Genomic DNA, 23184 nt, shown 5'->3' with positions numbered 1-23184 from the left:
TTAACATCAAGTTTGCTCAATTCCACATCTATTTCTTGCTTGCTTAGAGTTAGTCTCTCCTCCTCATTATCCACTGCTCTCCATGATGTCACATTCATAAGAATGAAATACCTTTATGAGCTGCTCATTAAATATTTCAACTATATCCTCTGCAGTTGTTCCTATACTATTTTCTCTAATCAATGTCATCCTTCCATAACTCACTCATTTATGTAAAAGTACAAATGGTAGTTATGCATTTTGGTTCCTTACAAAGTCATTTTACCTCTCTACTAGACTTTGATAAGACCTCACCTGGACTAGCTGCTCTCCTGATTTCCAATATGACAGATGGAGAGTGTTAAAGATGATATCGAGACTGTGGAATATAGATCATGAGGAGAGATTAAAAATTTGTGGACTACAGACAATGTGAAAACTTCTGAAAGGGTCACCAGTAGATAGAATTTTTTCCATGTTATGGAGTGTGGTGAGAAGGCCATGAAATTTTAAAATGAATGCAGTCAAGAAAGAAGTGAGAGGCAGACTTTTCTTTCATAGACCAGTGCATGATTGCAGTGACTTGCTTTTGGAGATTGTGAGTGCAAATAGTGTGAATGAATTAAGAGTAGGTGTGACTTGTTGCAAATGGTATGTGGCCTTCCTCGAAGACTCCCTGACCCCCCTGGAGGTCTCTTGTAATAATAATATATTAGCACTTTACTAAAATGAGGAGTATACTCTGCTTGTATATTATTATTACAAGAGACTTCCAGGGAGTCATTGAGGTAGGCCACATGAATCATCCATCTCCATAATATTTTATTGCACTGATATGTATATCATGTCACATTATCCCTTTTTCAGTCAAGTCATTTTAGTAAAGTGCTAATATATTATTATTACAAGAGACCTCCAGGGGGGCACGGAGTCGAGAAAGGCCATATATCATTTGCACCATGTCATATATTGATTTCTTATTGAATATATACATTTGGAATGCAAATTTTGCATAAATCATCCATCCCCATAATATTTTATTGCACTGATATGTATATCATGTCACATTATCCCTTTTACAGTCATGTCATCTCCATACATAACCATGGTACCTTTCTTGTTATTATTTATAAGGAATTTTATGATGAATACTATTCTAATTAATGATATTAATATATTAATATTGACAATTAATGTTATGTATATTGCATTTCAGCTCCACTTTTGAAAAGCAGTCAAGAAATTATGCAGCTACTCAGCTGTCTTCAACCACTTCTTCAGGAAGCTGTTCAAAAAAAACGCACACAGAGACTGTGGGATGTTACATATTCAGTTTCTGGACCATTGACTTGGAGGCAATTTCATAGACTAGCTTGGAGAGGTGAGAACTGTGTTTATATATAAATCAAATGTTTCATATCATCCAAAGAGAAAATATATTATTGCTCATTTATCAGTTATAGATTTTTTAAAAAATTAAAAATATAAATAAATCCAATGTATATGGAAATGGTGTTTGCTTCCATAGCACTGGACTAATGGAAATGCTTGACCAAAGACTAGAAATCTGCAGTTTCTAGTCAAGTGTTTTACTTCTGACTCAGATCCATAAGTTAAAACTGGTTTGAACACTGTCTTGTATACAGCTAATTTAGTGTTCCAACTAATTTCTCTCTTATTCCATATGAATTTATTCAATTGACTGCCTATCATGCCAGCTTTATTGATTCTGCTGTCTATTTCCATATTTAATTTACCATCTTCAGTAAAAATCGTGCCTAAGTAGCTGAAATGTTTTATTTGTTCTACAGGTTCTCCATTCACAACACAGTTGACATTTTCAGCAATTCTACCTATTTTCATTGTCTTTGTCTTTTTATTGCTGACCTTCATACCATATCTATTACAACAACTATTCAATTTAGTCAGAGAATCTTGCAGACTTGTAGCGTATTTATTTAGAAGTATAACATCGTCCGCATAAAGCAAAGAGCTGACATTAACATCTCCAATTTTGATATCATGTTTAATACCACTTTCCTTCATAATATGATTCATATAGATAATGAATAACAGAGGGGATAATGTACATCCTTGTCTCACACCAGATTTAACATTAAACCATCTTCCTGTAGTTCCTTCAATTCTAACTGCTGACTTACAACTCAAATAAAGACTAAGTATTGCTTGATATAATGCCCCATTGACACAATTATAACTGTAGCATATTGAATAGCTTCTCTCTTGACACCTTGTCATGTGCCTTTTCCGAATCGACAAAACTTAAATACAGATCTTTGTTATATTCCCCTGATTTCTCCACTATTTGTCGTAAAGTGAAGATCTGATCCTGACAGCCTCTATTTGACCTGAATCTAGCTTGTTCATCACCAAGCTTTTCTTCCACAATTCTTCTCAACCGTTTCTCAAGTATACTTGCATATATATCTTACCAGGGACACTTAATAGGGAAATACCTCTGTAATTCACACATTCAGTGTTATTTCCCTTTTTATATGTGGGTACTATGAGAGCTCTACTCCAATCATCGGGAATTCATCCCTCTGTCCAGGCTTTCTGAACTATGCAGTGCAGCCACTGTAAGACTCTTATACCACTATACTTCAGCATTTCTGGTCGAATATCATCTACTCCTGCTTCCTTTCCACATTTCAAGCCTTTGATGGCTTTTTCTACTTCAAGTATGGATATGTATTCCTGACTGCATGCCTCGTCAGTGTTTTTTACCACTGTGCTGTCATCACTGCTTGTTTCATTTAGCAGTATTTCAAAGTAATTACTCCATACTTCAAGGATATCTTTTTTCTCTCATTTTCATGTCACCTTTATCATCTCTAACTCCTTTTACAGCACTCTTTCCTCCATTCCTAGGCTTCTTCAAAAACCTCCAGAATATTTTGCCACCTTCTTGATATTTATTTTCTCTGTTCCTTCCAAAGTCCTCCCATGACTTTTGTTTAGCTAGTTTTACACATTGTTTCGCTTTCTTACGTTTGTCTCTGTATTCTCGAAGAACAAAAGCTGACTTATTTGCCAGGAACTTTTTATATGCTTTCTTCTTTTCTTTCACTGCCTCTTTAACTTCCTGTGTCCACCATGGAGTTCTGATTCTTCTATCCTTGCAGACCACGTGCCTCTATGGCTGAATTAACCAGGGTTTCTCGAAGGTTTTGTTCCTGTTCTCAAACTCTTTCATTTTTTCTTCAATCATGTTTATGTATTTTAGTCTACAGTTTACATCTGAGAGCTGCTCAACTTTTATTCGCTTTAAAACTTTCTTTCGTGTTATTCTTTTCAATACGAAATTCAATTTTATCTTGCTCAAGACTAAACAGTGATCACTTCCAATTTCAAATCCTCTGTACACTCTGGTGTCCTGCACCAGGGAGAAAACATCACTATCAACAATAACATAGTCAATGAGACTTTTCTTATTCCTTGCCTCTTCTCTCCATGTGAATTTGTGCACATTTTTATGTTGGAACATGGTGTTAGTAATAACCAGTCCATGTCCTGAGCAGAAATCCAACAGATATTTGCCATTATTATTAGCTTTACTCTTTTCTCCAAATTTTCCCAAAATATTTTTGTATGTCTGACAATCATTTCCTATGCTGCTATTTAGATCCCCAACAAGGACCAACTTTTCCTTTTTCATTGTATCAGTTGCTTTTTCTAAAGCCTCAAAAAATTCCTCCACTTCTACCTTAGTAGAACCTTCCGTGGGCACAAATAAGTCTCATTGTCCAATTCCCCATTCTGATATTTGCCCACATCACTCTACTTGAGACTGCCTGCCATTCAAGATTAGCCTCGTATTTTGTATTGAATACTATGGCTACTCCTTCTTTTCCTTGATTGTCATTGCCTGAATATAACATTTTGTATTTATTGCTCAGAAAGATCTCGCCAGTTTTTGTCTTTTTTGTTTCAGTCACCCCTATTATGTCGATCTGGTACTTATCTAATTTCTCAGCTAGCTCCATTTCTTTGCCATTCAGGCTTCTTATGTTGATTGTACCGATCTTTAACTCTGGTGATGTTGAGTTGGGGTGTGCTTTCAGATTTGTTCCAGTAGCTGACTTTTCGATGTTCGCCCTGGTTCCCTGGGGCCTTATTTAAACGGGCAACGCCCCAGCCAGCATGAAATTTTGTCATGTTGTACCATCATTTTCTATATTGGTTTAAGCCAATGAGAATACAATTTGGTCCGCTAAATCCCAAATTGCCAGCCCATCCTCGTTTGTTCAGTATCCAGGTAGATACCCAACAGCGTGCACCACGAGAAGGTGAGGATTGGACTGGTCCTGGTTGGTTCTCTGCATTCCTTTAAAGGCTATGTGGAGGTCTCCTCTCAGTTATACAGCTTTGACCCTTAAGCACCCCATGGAAAATGATTTGAGAATTAATCTTATTGGAAGAAAAACTTGAAATAATAAAGAAAAATGAACAAGGCGAGTCCAGAGCAAAGATAGGACAAGAACACAAAAATGGGTGAATCAACTCAAAGAGCAACTTTAAGCAAAGCAGCTGAATGCAAAAAGAAAGATGCGGCTGCTTCATGTTCATGCATGCATGCACTTGAATCAAAGAATTATAATGATTGAATTAGAGGCTTCTTTCTACATGGATCGAAGATTGTAATCTTGAAAAAAAGGGCTATCAATGATGGAAAAAGAAGAATTCCACACTAGTGCTGGGTCATTTGTGTGCTTTGAAAAGAAAAATTGCCTACATCAGTGGTGTTCAACCTTTTTTACTATGCGAGCTACTTTTCTATGAAACATTATTCGCCGATCTACTCTCTTTTATACAGGGTGTCCCAAAATTCACAAAGATTTAAATTTAGCGCCATTTGTGCGGTAAAGCGTTGCCAACGAGAAAAAAAAGACAGTGTGACAGCTGACAGTTCAGGGTTATTAAAAATGCGAAGAGAGTTCATTGAATGGATTATGAAACCACAACAAATGGATGCTTATTTTTCGAACAAAATCATCTTCAGCAATGAGGCTCATTTTCATCTTGATGGCTTCGTTAATCGACAAAATTGTCGCATTTGGGGTTCAGAAAATCCACGAGTGATTGTTGAGAAACAAATGCATCCACAATGTGTCACTGTTTGGTGCGGAATTTGGGCTGGAGGCATCATTGGTCCATTCTTCTTCTTCGAAAATGTGGCTGGTAAGCAATAACAGTTAATGGTGCTCAGTAACATGATATGATAATCCAGTTTTTTGTGCCTAAATTGCAAGATATGGATGTGGACGACATGTGGTTTCAACAAGACAGTGCCACATGCCATACAGCCCGAGAAACAATTCAATTGCTGCATGAGTCATTTCCTGGTCGTGTAATTTCCCATTTTGGTGATCAGAATTGGCCGCCCAGATTATGTGACTTAACGCCGTTGGACTTTTTTCTTTGGGGTTTTTTGACGTCTAAGGTTTAAGCCAACAAGCCCACGACCACCCACGCCTTGAAGGAGAAAATTGAGTGCTGTATCAACAAAATTCAGCCATATTTATGCAAAACGGTCATGGAAAATTTCGACAAAAGAGTGCGTATGTGCCAGCAAAGCCGTGGAGGCCATTTACCCGATATCTATTCCATGCATAACCCTATACTGTATACTTTATGAATCAATAAGAAATTACATTTTTTAATTAAAAACCTGTTTTCTATCAAAATTACTTCTTGCGTGAATTTTGGGATACCCTGTAGATCATGTTCCCCCAACCTGATATCTGATTATGCACAAATAAACAACTAAAAAAAAATACACAACTAAAAACTTTATTTGTATATTTAAAAATTTATTTATCACTTTTAATTATTTTAATACAACAAAAAAAAAAAATATATATATATATATATATATATATATATTGGAAAAAAAATATTTAGTTCTCTATTTTGGAAAACCAAAGTTAGAAATAACAACAGATTGATTACAAACTCATAAGTTACAGGAAATGCTGGTTGATTAAAAAAAAAAAAAAAAAAAAAAATGATGTGAAATTTGGCATTGTTTGGACCTCACAATATTTTCATAGTCAAGTTGATATGAAGAAGTGGCCAATCGCAGACAATCATCCAAATGATCATTTGTAATTTAGTTTCTTATTTGATTTTTTATGAGGGTCATATTTGAAAAAGCGGATTCTGACAAGTATATCGATCCGAAACAGGACAGAATTTTTTGTGCAATATCAGTTAATAATATTGGGAATTTTTCATGTGCATACTTCCAAATGACTTCATTGTTTATTGATTTTAAATGTAAACTATTCTGAATGTTTATTATCTCAAGTTTTACTTCAGCTTGGTTTATATCAAACATCCTACTAATTTTATTTGAAATTTCTGTGATGTTCAAGTTTTCTTGAAATGGATTATTGATAAAAGATACAATCATTTCAGTTTTATTAAAATCTTTAAATCTTGAATTTATTTCTTCCTCAACTAATTCTATTTCACAAATAAATTCTTTTAAATCATAGCGAAGCATTTCTTGATTTTGTTCAAAAAATGTTAATAAATATGGGAGATGTCTAAATTCGCAGTCATTTATATTTTTCTTTAATAAAAGTAAGTATTGTTGGAAAGTTTTTATTGAACTTAGCATGTCAATTAAATTTTTATCTCTACCTTGTAACTCTAAATTTAAATTGTTTAATTTTATGCGGAAATCTACTAAAAGTGTTTAGTGTAACAACCATCTTTTATCACTCAATTGTGGATAAATATCTCCTTTTTCATCAAGAAAATTTTTTATATTGTTAATTAATACGAGAAATCTTTCTAAAAATTAACTTCTGCTGAGCCTGCGAACATTATTGTACAACAGTAGTTTCCTATCATCATCTGCCTGTAATTTAAATAACATCTGTTGCAGGGCTTTTCCTCGAACAGAATTTACAATTTTAAATGTAATATCCAAAACATCTTTTGTGTTTAATCTTTTACTACACAGTACTTGTTGGGGAATAATACAACAGTACGTTAAAAAATCTGGATATTTGTCATCGTTTTTACATAATGAAATGAAGCCTGATTTATTACCTTTCATTGCAGGAGCACCATCAGTAGTAATAGACACAAGTTTAAAAAGCGGAAGATTGTGTTGTTTAACAAATTCATCAAATGCCGAAAAAATGTCTTCTCCCCTAGTCCTTCCCAATAATGGTATAATTTTCAAAAGTTCTTCTTTACTTGAATAATCTTGAAATACATGTAAATAAATACCATTAACTGAGCAATATCAGTGAAGTCGTTTGTTTCATCAAATTGTAATGAAAATGCAACACACTGGTGAATGTCTGACATTAACCTGGCCTGGAAACTTTTCTCTGGCAATTAGAACTCTTCCTTTCGGCAATTTGAAACCTTGTCTGTGGCCTAGAAGTAGTTTCATCTCAAACTGAGAAGCTCCTTTCTGGAAGCGGGATACTCCTCTTTCAAGCAGCGTGGATCCGGGCAGTCTTCTCTCTGACAGCAATTCTGGAACCGGGACCCCTTCTGCTTGCTTCAGTCCCTTTTTATTAGGCCTCCTCTGAGGCCATGCATGAAGTTTGGCAACCCCCAAAGAATTGGTATGAGTCTTTCATCTTAAGTTTCTAGTTGCATGCCTTTTGTTCTCCTCCGCTTTCTTTTGATTGTAAGTTGCCGGCCATCGGAAAGTTGTTTGAACTCTTTCTGACTGATTTCGGAGATGTTTTGCACTTGGAGTCTGCAAGCCTTTCTCATACATACAAGTTTCAATAACAATCTTTCTAATGCCTCCATGTACAGCTTCAGTGACAAAAACATTGCCTTTGTTTTTAACACTCTAACATATTCTTATTAAAGCAGTATATACTGTTAGCTTCAAAAGAGTTATTTACAAAAACATCTAATACAAACTATACCGAGACAAACAAAGTTTATTTTTTTTACAATATTCACATGGGACTTCACCTGAGTAAAAAATTGATGTAATGTGCTTTGGAATATTTAATATTTAAGCTACAATCGAGTTTTTACACTTTGCTTATAATCATATTCACTCAGTTCGCTGTTTGACTTCCACTGATCCAAATTAATTCATTTACTCAGACTTATAAGAAAATTACTGATTTCACAATTTTTACGAAAAATAAATAAACAATAGCAATACACTTAAAGCGAATTAAAAATAATACATAATAATGATAAATAAAATATTATGTTTTCAGTTTTAATTAAATTTGTAAGTAAGGAGGAATACACAAGAGATCGACCAAAAATCGCTGCCGGTCGATAGCGATCGACGGGTTGAACATCCCTCGCCTACATGATGTTCTAATCACAGGCGAAGCTGCAAATGCAAATAAAGAGATGGCTGCAAATTATCCAGAGATTTTGAAGAAAATTGTAGAAGAAGGGGACTATTGTGCCAACAAATATTTAATGTCAATGAACCCGGCCTTTTTTGGAAGTGAATGCCTTCCAAGACTTTTCTAGCCAAATCAGAGAAATCTCAGCCTGGTTATAAAGTTGCAAAGTCGAATGAAATTGCTGATAGCAATATGCAAGCCGTTTGGAAACACATTCTTCTACATTGTGCAAATGATTTTAGAGGCTTTTCAAATGAATCTAATTTAATTAAATCTCATTCTCAGAAAGTGAGTGATTCCGACTTGCTGAATTTAGATGCACAGCGGGAAGATCCTGAAAAATATGAAGAAAATTTAATCTCTGACAAGCCCAAAGAGATTTCACAGAAACAATTTGAAAATATTTTTCATACAATCGAAATTTTTATGCAGTGATGCTTAGAAGCTGACCCTGTTGAAGAGAGAAGCAGTAAATTTGCAGAAGTAATAAAAAAGGTAATAGGGTCACACCGTCAGTTGTATGGAGGGGGGGGGGGGGGACAGAATCCCTGCTAAAGTAAGTACGTTAGCTCAATTCTTTGTTAAGAAGTAGAATAATAAATTTATATTCTGAATATGTTTTATTGTCTTTCATCTTCATGGTTTTCCTTTAACTAGGCCCTGGGATATATTCTAATTCTTTTATAAAAAAACATCATCAAATTCTTGCCATGTACCCTCAAGGGTTGTACAGGATATGATAGTGCTACATGAAAAAAATTACATCATTACTAACTTCCTATCTACAATTTTCCTCCAAATCAGTCTGTTACTTTTCAAGACTCCAACATTATCAGATCTTATATTTCTATCGTCTAAGGCACTTTGTACCGTATCAATCCACCTATATCTTGGTTTTCCTCTGGGTCGTTTTGCTGCCAACCTGGCAGAGAACACTTGTTTAGCTATTCTTTCCTCGCCCATTCTGTTTAAGTGACCATACCACCTGAGATTAGCTCTGCTAACGCATTCCTGGATGCTGACGATGTCAAGTTCTTTCCTAATATCCTCGTTTTTAATATGATATTGCCATTGATGGCATCTGTTCACGCCTATAATCTTTCGCAGGACTCTCATATCTGTGGTCTCTAGTCTTTGGTCAAGTGTTTTACTTCTGACCCAGCTCTCAGATCCATAAGTTAAAACTGGTTTGAACACTATGTTGTATACTGCTAATTTAGTGTTCCAACTAATTTCTCTCTTATTCCATATGAATTTATTCAGTTGACTTCCCACCATACCAGCTTTGCTGATTCTGTTGTCTATTTCTATATTTAATTTACCATCTTCAGTAAAAATCGTGCCTAAGTAGCTGAAATGTTTTACTTGTTCCACAGGTTCTCCATTCACAACACAGTTGACATTTTCAACGATTCTGCCTATTTTCATTGTCTTTGTCTTTTTATTGCTGACCTTCATACCATATCTATTACAACAGTTATTCAATTTAATCAGAGAATCTTGCAGACTTCTAGCGGATTTATTTAGAAGTATAACATCATCCGCATAAAGTAGAGAGCTGACATTAACATCTCCAATTTTGATATCATGTTTAATACCACTTTCCTTCATTAATGTGATCCATATAGATAATGAATAACAGAGGGGATAATGTACATCCATGTCTCACACCAGATTTAACATTAAACCATCTTCCTGTACTTCCTTCAATTCTAACTGCTGACTTACAACTCAAATAAAGACTGAGTATTGCTTGATATAATGCCCCATTGACACAATTATAACTGTAGCGTATTGAATAGCTTCTCTCTTGACACCTTGTCATATGCCTTTTCCGAATCGACAAAACTTAAATACAGATCTTTGTTATATTCCCATGCTATCTCGACTATTTGTCTTAAAGTGAAGATCTGATCCTGACAGCCTCTATTTGGCCTGAATCCAGCTTGTTCTTCACCCAGCTTTTCTTCCACAATTCTTCCATACCAAAGTAATAGTATCCATTACTTTGATTAATTACTCGAGTATACTTGCATAAATCTTGCCAGGAACACTCAGTAGGGAAATACCTTTGTAATTCTTACATTCAGTTTTATTTCCCTTTTTATATATGGGTACTATGAGAGCTCCTCCAATCATCGGGAATTCGTTCCTCTGTCCAGGCTTTCTGAACTATGCAGTGCAGCCACTGTAAGACTCTTATACCACCATATTTCAGCATTTCTGGTCGAATATCATCTACTCCTGCTGCCTTTCCACATTTCAAGCCTTTGATTGTTTTTCCTACTTCAAGTATGGATATGTATTCCTGACTGCATACCTGTTCAGTGTTTTTTAGCACTGTGCTGTCATCACTGCTTGTTTCATTTAGCAGTTTTTCAAAGTAATGGGTGGGGGGGGGGGGGGGTGGGGGGGGGGGGGGGTGGGGGGGGGGGGGGGTGGGGGGGGGGGGGGGTGGGGGGGGGGGGGGGTGGGGGGGGGGGGGGGTGGGGGGGGGGGGGGGTGGGGGGGGGGGGGGGTGGGGGGGGGGGGGGGTGGGGGGGGGGGGGGGTGGGGGGGGGGGGGGGTGGGGGGGGGGGGGGGTGGGGGGGGGGGGGGGTGGGGGGGGGGGGGGGTGGGGGGGGGGGGGGGTGGGGGGGGGGGGGGGTGGGGGGGGGGGGGGGTGGGGGGGGGGGGGGGTGGGGGGGGGGGGGGGTGGGGGGGGGGGGGGGTGGGGGGGGGGGGGGGTGGGGGGGGGGGGGGGTGGGGGGGGGGGGGGGTGGGGGGGGGGGGGGGTGGGGGGGGGGGGGGGTGGGGGGGGGGGGGGGTGGGGGGGGGGGGGGGTGGGGGGGGGGGGGGGTGGGGGGGGGGGGGGGTGGGGGGGGGGGGGGGTGGGGGGGGGGGGGGGGAGGAAATTGTTGCCTAACATGCAAATAACCACTAGGCTACTTACTGTACAGCTTGGTGTCAGTAAGGAAACGGCCAAATTAATCTTAGAAAGAGATTTGTTCGAAGTTGTGCCACAAACGTTGACACTGTGCGTTGCCTGTGAAGCAGTTTCTGGCTTCGAAGTCAATCTCTGTGATCGAACATCCCTCCTGTTTGCCAGATTTGACTCCTGCAGACTTGTTTCTCTTCCCAAATATTCGGTCTCTGGGTCACACTGTGTTGGATGTCTTCGTGTCACTGAAGTGTTCCCATTTCAAGGCACACTTAATATTTGGGAAGGGAAAAAAAGTCATTCAGTATTCCACTGTGTCTTTGAACACCTTTATGACAGCTGTAAACATTGTGTGGAGTTGGAGGGAGATTATTTTGAATCTGTGTAATTGATTCCAAATATAGTTCATTGTTTTTATATAATAATTGCTGTCTCATTACTTAATGGGGACACTGTGCATCTGCAGTCTTCAGTCTTTGATCAAGTGTTTTCTAGTCCAGCTCTCTGATCCTTAAGTTAAAACTGGTTTGAACACTGTCTTGTATACAGCTAATTTAGTGTTCTGACTAATTTTTTTTCTTATTCCATATAAATTTATGGAATGTAGATAGGAAGTTAGTAATGATGTAAATTTTTCATGTAGTACTATCATATCCTGTACACCCCTTGAGGGTACATGTCAGGAATTTGATGATGATGATATAAATTTATTCAGCTGACTTCCTACCATGCCAGCTTTAAATTTTGTTGTCTATTTCCATATTTAATTTTCCATCGTTGCTAAAAATTGTGCCTAAATAGCTGAAATATTTTGCTTGTCCTATAGGTTTATCATTCACGATACAGTTTGATATTTTCAAGATTTCTGTGTATTATTACTGATTTTCATACCAAATTTGTTATAACAGTTATTCAATTTACTCGGGAAATCTTGCAGACTTGTACTAGATTTATTTTGAAGTATAACATCGTCTGCATACAGTTAAAGAGCTGACATTAACATTGCCAATTTTGATATCAGATTTAATATCCCTTTCATTCATAATGTGATCCATATAGATAATGAATGACAGTGGAGATAATGCGCACCCTTATCACACACCTGATTTAGCATCAAACTATCTTCCTGTATACCTCTGTCAATTCCAACAATTGACTTCCAGCTCAAGTAGAGACTGTATATTGCTCAATATAATGTTCCATTTACATCATATAACTGTATTGTTTTGTAGAACATTTCTCTTGGCGCCTTGTCATATGATTTTTCCAGATCTACAAAACTTAAATACAATTCCTTGTTATATTCCCAAGATTTCTCAACTGTCCTAGAGTGAAAATCTGATTAACCTCTTTTGGCCTGAATCCAGCTTGTTCTTCACTAAGTTTTCCTTCCACGATTTTTATTAGCCATTTCTCGAGATTACCTGCATAATTCTTACCAAGAACACTCAATAGGGTAATCCTTCTGTAATTCTCACATTCAGTTTATTTACTGTTTTATAAATAGGTACCATCTGAGCTTTACTCCAATCATGCTGAATTTCAACTCTGTGACTCTGCCTTCTGAATTATGCACTGCACTCACTGTAAAACTTTTATACCTCCATATTTGAAATTTCTGGTCAAATTTCGTATGCTCCAGCTGCCTTTCCACATTTTGATGGCTTTCTCCATTTCAAGTATTGATATGTATTCCTGATTACATTCTTCTTGAGTATTTTCTACCACTGTGCTGTCACTGCTTGTTTCATCTAGCAATCTTTCAAAGTAATTACTCCAGACATCTAAAATATCTTTATCTTCAGTGTGTCACCTTTATCATATCTGATTCCTTTTCTTTATCCATTTCTAAGCATTTTAAATAGCCTCCAGAATATTTTGCCACCTTCCTGATGTTTATTTTCTATGTTCTTTCTAAAGTCTTCATGTGACTTTTGTTTACTTGGTTTTACGTAGTTGCATTCTAACAGTTTTCATTGTATTCTCTTAGAGACCAAAAGTGGCGTACTTGCCAGACCTTTCGATGTGCTTTCTTCTTTTCCTTGACTGCCTCTTTAACTTCCTGAGTCCACTACATAGTTGTAATTTTTCTGTTTTTACAGATAACTTCATCATATGCCACTCTGGCTGAATCAATCGTTTTCCTTGCAGTTTATTGCCGAATCTCCAAGGTTTGGTTCTTGTGTTCAACCTCTTTTATTGTTTCTTGAATAATGTTTTGTATTTGAGTCGTCAATTCACCTCTGAAAGTTGCTCAACTGTTATTCATTTTAAAACACTTTTGTACACAGTCTTCTTTTTAGTATGAAATTCAATTTTATCCTGCTCAAATTTATTTATTTTATTTAGCGTATGGCTCACACATGAAAAGTTACATTACATTAATTCTTAATATATATATATATATATATATATGATGATTAGTACTATTAACTCGGGGTTGGGATATGTTCATTTTTCTAAATTAACTGACTTAAACCCGAGAATTATAACACAATGACATTTATTTAAAAAAACGCAACATGTTTCGTCAAGAATGACTTCATCAGGCGATAAGAACATAGAAAGATATTAAAAGACACTTAAATTAACATTGACACACTCTAAAGCTATACAATTATAAAGCCATAATATTCGACTGTAAATTATGGTTATTATGAGCTTGAACTACAGTCCGAGTTAAAGTTCTATTGTTGTACACCTGTGTGTGTGTGTGGAATCACACGATCTCCAGTATCTGATAGTAGAGTTGAAAGAGTCAGGCAAATTATAGCTAAGATTATTATTCAAATGAAAAGGGTCCAAGGTGATTTCTTTTGACTCGACAATGCGGTGCTCTACCTCATCATGGCAAATGTGTAGGTTTGAAGTTGAAGTCCAATTTATTTCATGTTGGTGGCTTTCGTTGTTCGTGTTTATTGAAAACAGGACATGGCTTGACAGAGCAGTTGCTTTGGTTCTTTTATAAGCAATGTCGCGCTGGTGCTCTTCGAGACGTAGTAAGATAGATTTCTCTGTCTGCCCATAGTAAGGCTTTCCGCATTCACAAGTGACCTTGTATACACCTGGGAATTGTAGAAGGTTGTGAGGTTGTTTATAGTTGTTCAAGCGTGATCTTATTTTTGGCAGAGTCGAGAAGCACGTTTTTATGTTAAACTTCTTTAGAATTCTACTCAGCTTTTTGGATAGTGTGCTGATATATGGCAAGACGATATGACCTTTGGAGTCGTCCTGTGTCTCTACGTTGCTACGTTGACGGTGGGATAATTGGTTGTTAATATTTTTAAGAGAGTAGCCATTGTTTTTAAAGATCCATTTAAGATGTTGTAGTTCCTTTTTCAGTTCTTCTTCATCTGATAGTACAGATCTTGCACGATTCGCTAGAGTTGATATAATACCCAACGTTTGTGCTGGGAGGACACATGCAAATATCTGTCTATGTGTGTTGGCTTCCTAAATATAGAGACTTTTATTGATTCAGGCGTCTTGGTGAGTTTAACATCTAGGAAACAGATGGAACTATTTTCTTCAATCTCCATAGTCAATTTTATATCTTGATGGCAGTTGTTTAAGTGGTTGAGAAACTTGTGAAGATTCTCAGTACCATGCTCCCATATGAGGAATATATCACCTACATATCTAAGCCAAATTTTTGGTTTTAAAGTAAAAGAGGAAATTGCCTTTTTTTCAACGTCCTCGAAAAAAATGTTGGCTAACACAGGAGAGAGGGGGCTTCCCATAGCTAATCCTTTGACCTGTTTGTATAGTTTACCTTCGAATTCAAAATAGCCAGAGTTTACACAGTGAGATAACAGAGAGAACATTTTATTTGAAATCTTGTTTTTTAAAATATGGAGAACGTTCTGTGTCGGAATGTTGGTAAAGAGTGCTACTACGTCAAAGCTCACCATGATGTCAGAAGATTTTAGTTTTAGGTCCTTTATTTTAGAGACAAAATCTGTTGAGTTTTTAATATAAGAAAAAGATTTTCCCGCATAAGCTTTTAACGATGACGCCAAATATTTGGATAACCTGTATGTGGGTGAGTCAATGCTGTCTACTATAGGTCTCAGTGGATAGTTTTCTTTGTGTACCTTCAGGAGACCATATAACCTTGGAATGAGGGGGTGTAAAGAGCGGATGGAGAGCCGTGTGTTCCGTGGAATTTCTGTGGTCTTTTGTAGGAGATTATTGGTTCTATTGTGGATTATATTCTAAGATGGAGAAGGCAGCTTCGCTACTTCCTACCGCAGACGCGAGTTTACTTCGCATCGAAGCAATTCTTGCAATCAACAACTCAAAACCTCCTTCTGATGATATATCCCCTAGTGAGAGACTTCCAATTAAAAATCTACGGATTAACAAGGACATCGTCATCTTAAAGGCTGATAAGGGGAATGCAACTGTAGTTCTAGATAAAATAGACTACCGAGAAAAAATCTTAGCACTGTTAGATTCAGATAGTTATTCAGAAATTGAGAGAGATCCAACAAGAGAAATACACAATAGAACCAATAATCTCCTACAAAAGACCACAGAAATTCCACGGAATACACGGCTCTCTATCCGCTCTTTACACCTTCTCATTCCAAGGTTATATGGTCTCCCGAAGGTACACAAAGAAAACTATCCACTGAGACCTATAGTAGACAGCATTGACTCACCCACATACAGGTTATCCAAATATTTGGTGTCATCGTTAAAAGCTTATGCGGGAAAATCTTCTTCTTATATTAAAAACTCAACAGATTTTGTCTCTAAAATAAAGGACCTAAAATTAAAATCTTCTGACATCATGGTGAGCTTTGACGTAGTAGCACTCTTTACCAACATTCCGACACAGGACGTTCTTCATATTTGAAAAAACAAGATTTCAAATAAAATGTTCTCTCTGTTATCTCACTGTGTAAACTCTGGCTATTTTGAATTGGAAGGTAAACTATACAAACAGGTCAAAGGATTAGCTATGGGAAGCCCCCTCTCTCCTGTGTTAGCCAACATTTTTTTCGAGGACTTTGAAAAAAAGGCAATTTCCTCTTTTACTTTAAAACCAAAAATTTGGCTTAGATATGTAGGTGATATATTCCTCATATGGGAGCATGGTACTGAGAATCTTCACAAGTTTCTCAACCACTTAAACAACTGCCATCAAGATATAAAATTGACTATGGAGATTGAAGAAAATAGTTCCATCTGTTTCCTAGATGTTAAACTCACCAAGACGCCTGAATCAATAAAAGTCTCTATATTTAGGAAGCCAACACACATAGACAGATATTTGCATGTGTCCTCCCAGCACAAACGTTGGGTATTATATCAACTCTAGCGAATCGTGCAAGATCTGTACTATCAGATGAAGAAGAACTGAAAAAGGAACTACAACATCTTAAATGGACCTTTAAAAACAATGGCTACTCTCTTAAAAATATTAACAACCAATTATCCCACCGTCAACGTAGCAACGTAGAGACACAGGACGACTCCAAAGGTCATATCGTCTTGCCATATATCAGCACACTATCCAAAAAGCTGAGTAGAATTCTAAAGAGTTTAACATAAAAACGTGCTTCTCGACTCTGCCAAAAATAAGATCATGCTTCAACAACTATAAACAACCTCACAACCTTCTACAATTCCCAGGTGTATACAAGGTCACTTGTGAATGCGGAAAGCCTTACTATGGGCAGACAGAGAAATCTATCTTACTACGTCTCGAAGAGCAACTGCTCTGTCAAGCCATGTCCTGTTTTCAATAAACACGAACAACGAAAGCCACCAACGTGAAATAAATTGGACTTCAACTTCAAACCTACACATTTGCCATGATGAGGTAGAGCGCCGCATTGTCGAGTCAAAAGAAATCACTTTGGACTCTTTCAACTCTACTATCAGATACTGGAGATCGCATGATTCCACGCACGCACAGGTGTACAACAATAGAACTTTAACTCGGACTGTAGTTCAAGCTCATAATAACCGTAATTTACAGTCGAATATTATGGCTTTATAATTGTATAGCTTTAGAGTGTGTCAATGTTAATTTAAGTGTCTTTTAATATCTTTCTATGTTCTTATCGCCTGATGAAGTCATTCTTGACGAAACGTTGCGTTTTTTCAAATAAATGTCATTGTGTTTAAGTCAGTTAATTTAGAAAAATGAATATATATATATATATATATATATATATATATATATATATATATGGACATAGTAATAGACATATGTACAATAATAAGACATAATATAGTCATAAAAGAGACACTCAAGAATAGATTACAATTCTGTATGTCTAGGTTGATTATCCAGTCAATTGCACTTGGTATAGCATGGAAGAAGTCTAACAGGTTTCTACTATATGCACGTTGGACACATTCTGCTGTAATATGATTAATTGTGTGGCGGGATGATTCACAGTCGCACCTGGGTGAGGCAATCATGACCCATTTGTAAAGGTGGTCTGCACATCTACCATGATTGGTGCGGATATACCAAGTTTTCCACAATAGGTCAAAACCTGAAGGCATCTGTGTTGGGTCCACTAATTCATGGAAGATACCTGTTGAAGTATTACACCAGGACTCTTTCCACTTCTCCTTCATGTTGAAACTTGTCTCTGCAAGATTTTTTGCTGTTAAGATTGGAGGGTGCCTTGACTTTAGCCTATTTATTTCTAGGGATGGGATGTCTTCGTGGATTGGAAGATTTTGAATTTCCATGATTTTGCTGTATTCATGTAGAAGAAAGTTGGATCTGCAGATGTGTGGAGGTGTGATGTTGCTTAGCACTGGGAGGCACTAGGTTGGGGTTGATTTTACAGTTCCAGAAATTAGGTGCATAGTGGTGTTAAGCTGGGCATCAACCAAATACACGTGGGCGCTGTTCAGCCATACGGGTGAGCAGTATTCAGCTGCAGAGTAAACGAGTCCAAGAGCAGTGCAGCAAAGTGTTGTTGTTGAGGCACTCCAAGTTGTTCCACATAGTTTTTGCAGTATATTGTTTCTTGTTTTTAGCTTGAATGCTGTGTTAATGAGATATGGTTATTTCGTGAATCTGTTGTAGCGTAGCAGTTTGTGGTTGAAGTAGACCATGAGTTCTTTGTTATCCTGGTTATTGTTCAGGTGGAAGCATGAAACTTCTGTTTTGCTAGGATTTGGGCATAATCTCCATTTGCTGAGGTAATCATTTAGGACTGCAAGGTCGTTTGTTAGTGTATCTTCCATTGTAGTAAAATTTGTGTGTCTGGTGGCTATAGCAATGTCATCAGCGTAGCAAAACTTCTTGGGGACTGTATTAGGCAAATCTGCAATGTATAAATTAAAAAGGAGGGGAGCCAGAACTAACCCTTGTGGTAGTCCATTATCCAGTGTTCTTTGTTTACTTTTGTTCTTGTCCATACACACTTGGAACAGGTGGTTGCTTAGCATGTTATTGATTAGTTTTGCTATTGTTCTGCATGGGACTGCATGGAGCAACTTGCAGATTTCACCATTCCTCCAGACTCTATCATAAGTTGCGGTAAGATCTACAAAAGCTACAGCTGTTTTCAGGCATTGTTGGTAGCCAGCCTCTATATGTGTGGTGAGTGACAGAATCCAATCTCGGCAGCTTGATCACTGATCCTGCTCAAAACTAAATAGTGATGGCTTCCTATTTCAAATTCTCTGTATATTCTTTTATTCTGAACCAGTGGACAAACATTGCTATGAACAATAACATAGTCAATGAGACTCTTCTTGTTTCTTGCATTTTCTCTCTGTATGAATTTATGCATATTTATATGTTGAACTTGGTGTTAGTAATACTGTCCTGAATAGAAATCCAGCAGATATTTACCATTATTCTTAGCTTTGCTCTTTTCTCAAAATTTCCTGTTTAGATCTCCAACAAAGACTGATTTTTCCTTTTCCATTGTCAGTTGCCTTCTCTAATGCCTCATAAAATTCCTTCATTTCTTCCTTTGTAGAACCTTCTGTTGGACCATAGGTACAAATAAATCACATTGTCCAGTTCTTCATTCTGATATTTGAAATTGTCTGCCATTCAAGAAGATTCCCCTCATATTTAGTGTTGAATTCTCTAGCTACTCCTGCTTTCCTTGATTTTGTATTATGATGATAGTACCAATCTTGAACTCTGCTGATGTTGAGCTGAGATATGTTCCAGGATTTGTTTCAGTAGGGGACTTTGCTTTGTTTGCCCTGGTTCCCTGACAAAAACAATGGAGTCCTTGTTGAATTGGGCAACACTCCAGCTAGCAAAACATGAAATTCTGTCAGGTTGTACCATCATTTGGCATTGTTGTTTAAGCTAATAAGAATACAATTTCTCTGGCTAACTCCCAAATTGCCAGCCCATCCTTGTTCATTCAGTATCCAGGTAGATAACTAACAGGGTGCATCACAAGAAGGTGAGGATTAGACATTAAGTCAGAAGCCCTTGTCGGTTCTCTGTATTCCTTAAAAGGAATACAGAGAACCGACAGTGGAGTCTCCTTCCAGTTCAGCCTTTACCCTTAAACACCCCTTTGGCTAAAATTATTTTAAATAATAATTCCTTTGTAACTTGGTGAAATTTAATGAAATTCAGTATCTTTATCAAATGATGTGAACACCTGAGAAATAGGTGATATGTTTCTATTAATAAGGTGTGGTGCCACCATTTGCCTTTAATACAGCTGCCAACTGTTTTGGAATAGATTCATACAACTTTTTAATAGTCTCCAGTGGAATGTACCATTCGTCAATCAGAATATCTGCCAATTGCTTGAGAGATGTTGGAGGAAGAAATCTGCTTCTCATTCTGCTCTCCAGAATTGCCCGCAGTGGTTCAGTTATATTCATTTCAGGTGATTGAGCTGGCCAGGACAGATGTTGATGTTCTCAGTGCTCCTCAAATCAAGACTGAACTGTTCTGGCCATGTCTATGGGTGCATTTTCATCTTGAAAAGTGGCATCATTGTTGGTAAACAATATTTGGATCATAGGATGCAACTGATCAGCAAGAATGTCCATGTTCACACTGGCAGTAACTTGACCATTTAGGATAATGATGAGGGTCAGTCATATACCAAGATACGGTTGCCCAAATCATCACAGATCCATTCCCATGTTTGATAGCTGAAACCAGAGAGTCTGAATTGTATGCTTCCTTGGAGATTCTCTATACATATACTTGGCCTGTTGGGAATAAAGGAAATGCTGACTCATCAGACCATATCACTCATTTCTAGCCATCAGATGTTCGTGTTTTATGTTCCTGACATCATCTTTTTTCACAATTTCACATTTAATTCTGTGATTAAAGGTATAGCAATCACAGATCATCCATGGATGTTGGCTCTGTGAAGTTCTATATGGAATGTTTTTGTGGAAGTAGGGTCTTCAAGGTGGATATTGAGTTCAGCTGTCACTTTTGCTGCAGTACTTCTGTGACATTGCAACACAATCCTTGTTAGTGTTCGACAATCCCTGTTATTCAGTTTTGGTTTTGGCCACTATTCTCCTTTGCCAATGTAGTCTTGCCATGCTTTGTGTAAGCAGTCATAACCATTTTGACACACACCAACCAATTCGGCTGTTCTGGTTACAGATGCTCCTATGAAATGGGTTGGGTCTCACAATTTGTCCTCTTTGGAGTCTGACAAGTCACTCGTTTCACCGACAGCTTGGACTAACTGCTGCTGAACACAATTTGTTCTATCCTGGCATACAACCTAGAAAGCACAGAAAAAAACAACAAACAATATTTGCATTGTTTTTTTTTTTTTTTTTTTTTTTTTTTTTTTTTTTTTTACAGTGTGCATACACTAATAATATTAACCCCTGTAACAATGGTGTTCACATTATTTTGTCCAACCCCATTATCTTGAAAAATGGCATCATTTTTGGGAAAGAACATTTGGACCATAGGATGCACCTTTTAATTAAGGGACATACTGGATAATATAACAGTACCACATGATTAAGTTTACATTAATACTACAGTGATTTCTATATTGTCTGAATGGCTTGAGAAACTGTGACTTCAGATAATCGAGTTTGCTCAGTGATTCCCCTTTCCTGCAGTGCATATGTGCATGCTAAAGTAGTTCCTTCATCTGTCAGTTGTGTGAATTTCATTATCACAATACTAATGCTCTTGGTCGCATGATGAATATCATTTTTTTTAAATAATTTATTTATATATATTTTTATATTCATTATTATATTTTACTAGCAGGAGTATTCTAAAGTGTAATACAACAGGAAAGGAATAATTTACCTATAAAAAAAAATTGATAGCATTTGGGAAAAGACATTTTTCTCACTTTTTCTTTGGAATTAGGTGCAGATATGACTTTTGTGAGAAAGGGTTATATGTGGAATTGCGAGGCATTTGATTATGGCCAACTCAGATGGTGACTTGCAGCAATATCATGGAATACAGATTTGTGTGGAAAGAAATCAATGCTGCTTGGTGAAGGGTGATTTCCATTATGGTAATATAGACTGGAATGAAGAGACAGAATCAGGAATCAAAGAGAATGGATTTCTTTAGTTTTAAAGGGATATCTACCTTAAGCAGTACGTAATCAGGAAGTATCTGGGAGGCAATGACTGAGTATATTCCAAAGGTCAGGAGATTAAATAAGATAGGTATAAAATGGATGACTGAAGAGGGTGAAGCGTGCAATCTGGAAGAAAAAGGCATTGTGGAGGCAGCACAATGAGTGGAGATAATCAGTTATGTGAGGACTACAGTGAACAAGCAAGGAAGGTGACTTACTTAGTAAGGGTAGCAAAGTATGAGCAGCAGTTAGCAAATGATGCTAAAAGAAATCCTAGAGAGTTTTTTTGATATGCAGCCTGTATAAGGAAGAATGATTATAGAAGGATGGTGTTGGTCAGGGAAAATGATAAATGCTGAGGAGGATATCGTAAGGGTGTTTAATAAGCAGCTTATTAAATTATTCCATCCTTATGATTGCATCATAATGCAGAACTTGAGAGCAACAGGAATGTGGGGGAGGAACCACTGATGGTGAGTGAATAAGAGGTATGTGAGGAATTGGGTAAAGTTGATGTCACCAAAGCTGTGGGACTTGATGGTACATCAAGTGTCTCAAGGCAATATTCCAGGGAGTTAACAGCTTTAACTTACAGTTTTAACATAAGTCTTAGATTAGCCCAGGTTCCAAAGGAATAGAAAGATGATGAAATAATGGACATTTCCAGTCTCATGTAAAAAATGTCTTTTAATAACAAATATGTGAATTTCAACAAAACACTGGAAAAATGTTTAATAATTTCAGTTTAATAATTCTTAAAATAGCATAAATTAGTGTGAATAAAATCTCTCAGCATTTATTTAAAACGGTAAGATGGAAAATGATGTTATTAATATTGACCGTTCAGCCATGGAAATAGAAGAGAATGAAACAGACATTAATAAAGAAATACTATGCTTAAATGTTATCCTTCATTGGACAAAGCACGAAATTGAAAAATTGCACCAGCAGCATGAAATTAGAGACTGGAAAGAAATAGAAGCAAGTGGTCCAAAGGAATAATAAAGACCGACTGAATAAACAAGAAAAACAAATTAAGGAGAAAATTATGTACAGAGACTCACTGGACAAGGGTGTACTTAATGAAAGTGGGACAAAATCCTGTTTCCCAGGTGCAAAAATTCACGATATTAGCCATGCAATCTGGATGTCAAAACATAGGCTGAAGGAAATGATTGTGTTGGTTGGTACAGATGTTTGAGAGGTGAACTGTTTTATTATGGAGGATGTAAGGGAGTTGTTAGAAGAAGCAAAAGTGAAGAGCAAGAAGATAAATATTGTAAGTCTCCTATCATACTATGATAGAGGCGAGCTGAGGAGGCAAGTAAATTTATACATAGATTTATGGTAGCTAGTAAATTTA

General features: G+C 37.1%; 1 protein-coding gene across 1 annotated transcript in view; it reads left to right on the top strand.

The window, feature by feature from the left end:
- The window catches only part of LOC150095783 (mediator of RNA polymerase II transcription subunit 13-like), a 237279-nt gene extending 214456 nt beyond the window's left edge, over positions 1–22823 (top strand). Inside the window, exons 16-17 of the mRNA XM_090409956.1 lie at positions 1196–1360; positions 22669–22823. Coding sequence (XP_090266082.1) covers positions 1196–1360; positions 22669–22823 — 320 coding nt within the window. The remainder of the gene's footprint in view (positions 1–1195; positions 1361–22668) is intronic.
- The last annotated feature ends 361 nt before the right edge of the window (positions 22824–23184 follow it).

This window comes from Typopeltis vanoorti, chromosome 20, assembly GCF_054136105.1.
Source record: "Typopeltis vanoorti isolate ZY-2024b chromosome 20, IOZ_Tvanoo_1.0, whole genome shotgun sequence".
Taxonomy (NCBI): Eukaryota; Metazoa; Arthropoda; class Arachnida; order Uropygi; family Thelyphonidae; genus Typopeltis; species Typopeltis vanoorti.
This window is presented reverse-complemented; position numbering and strand designations above follow the sequence as displayed.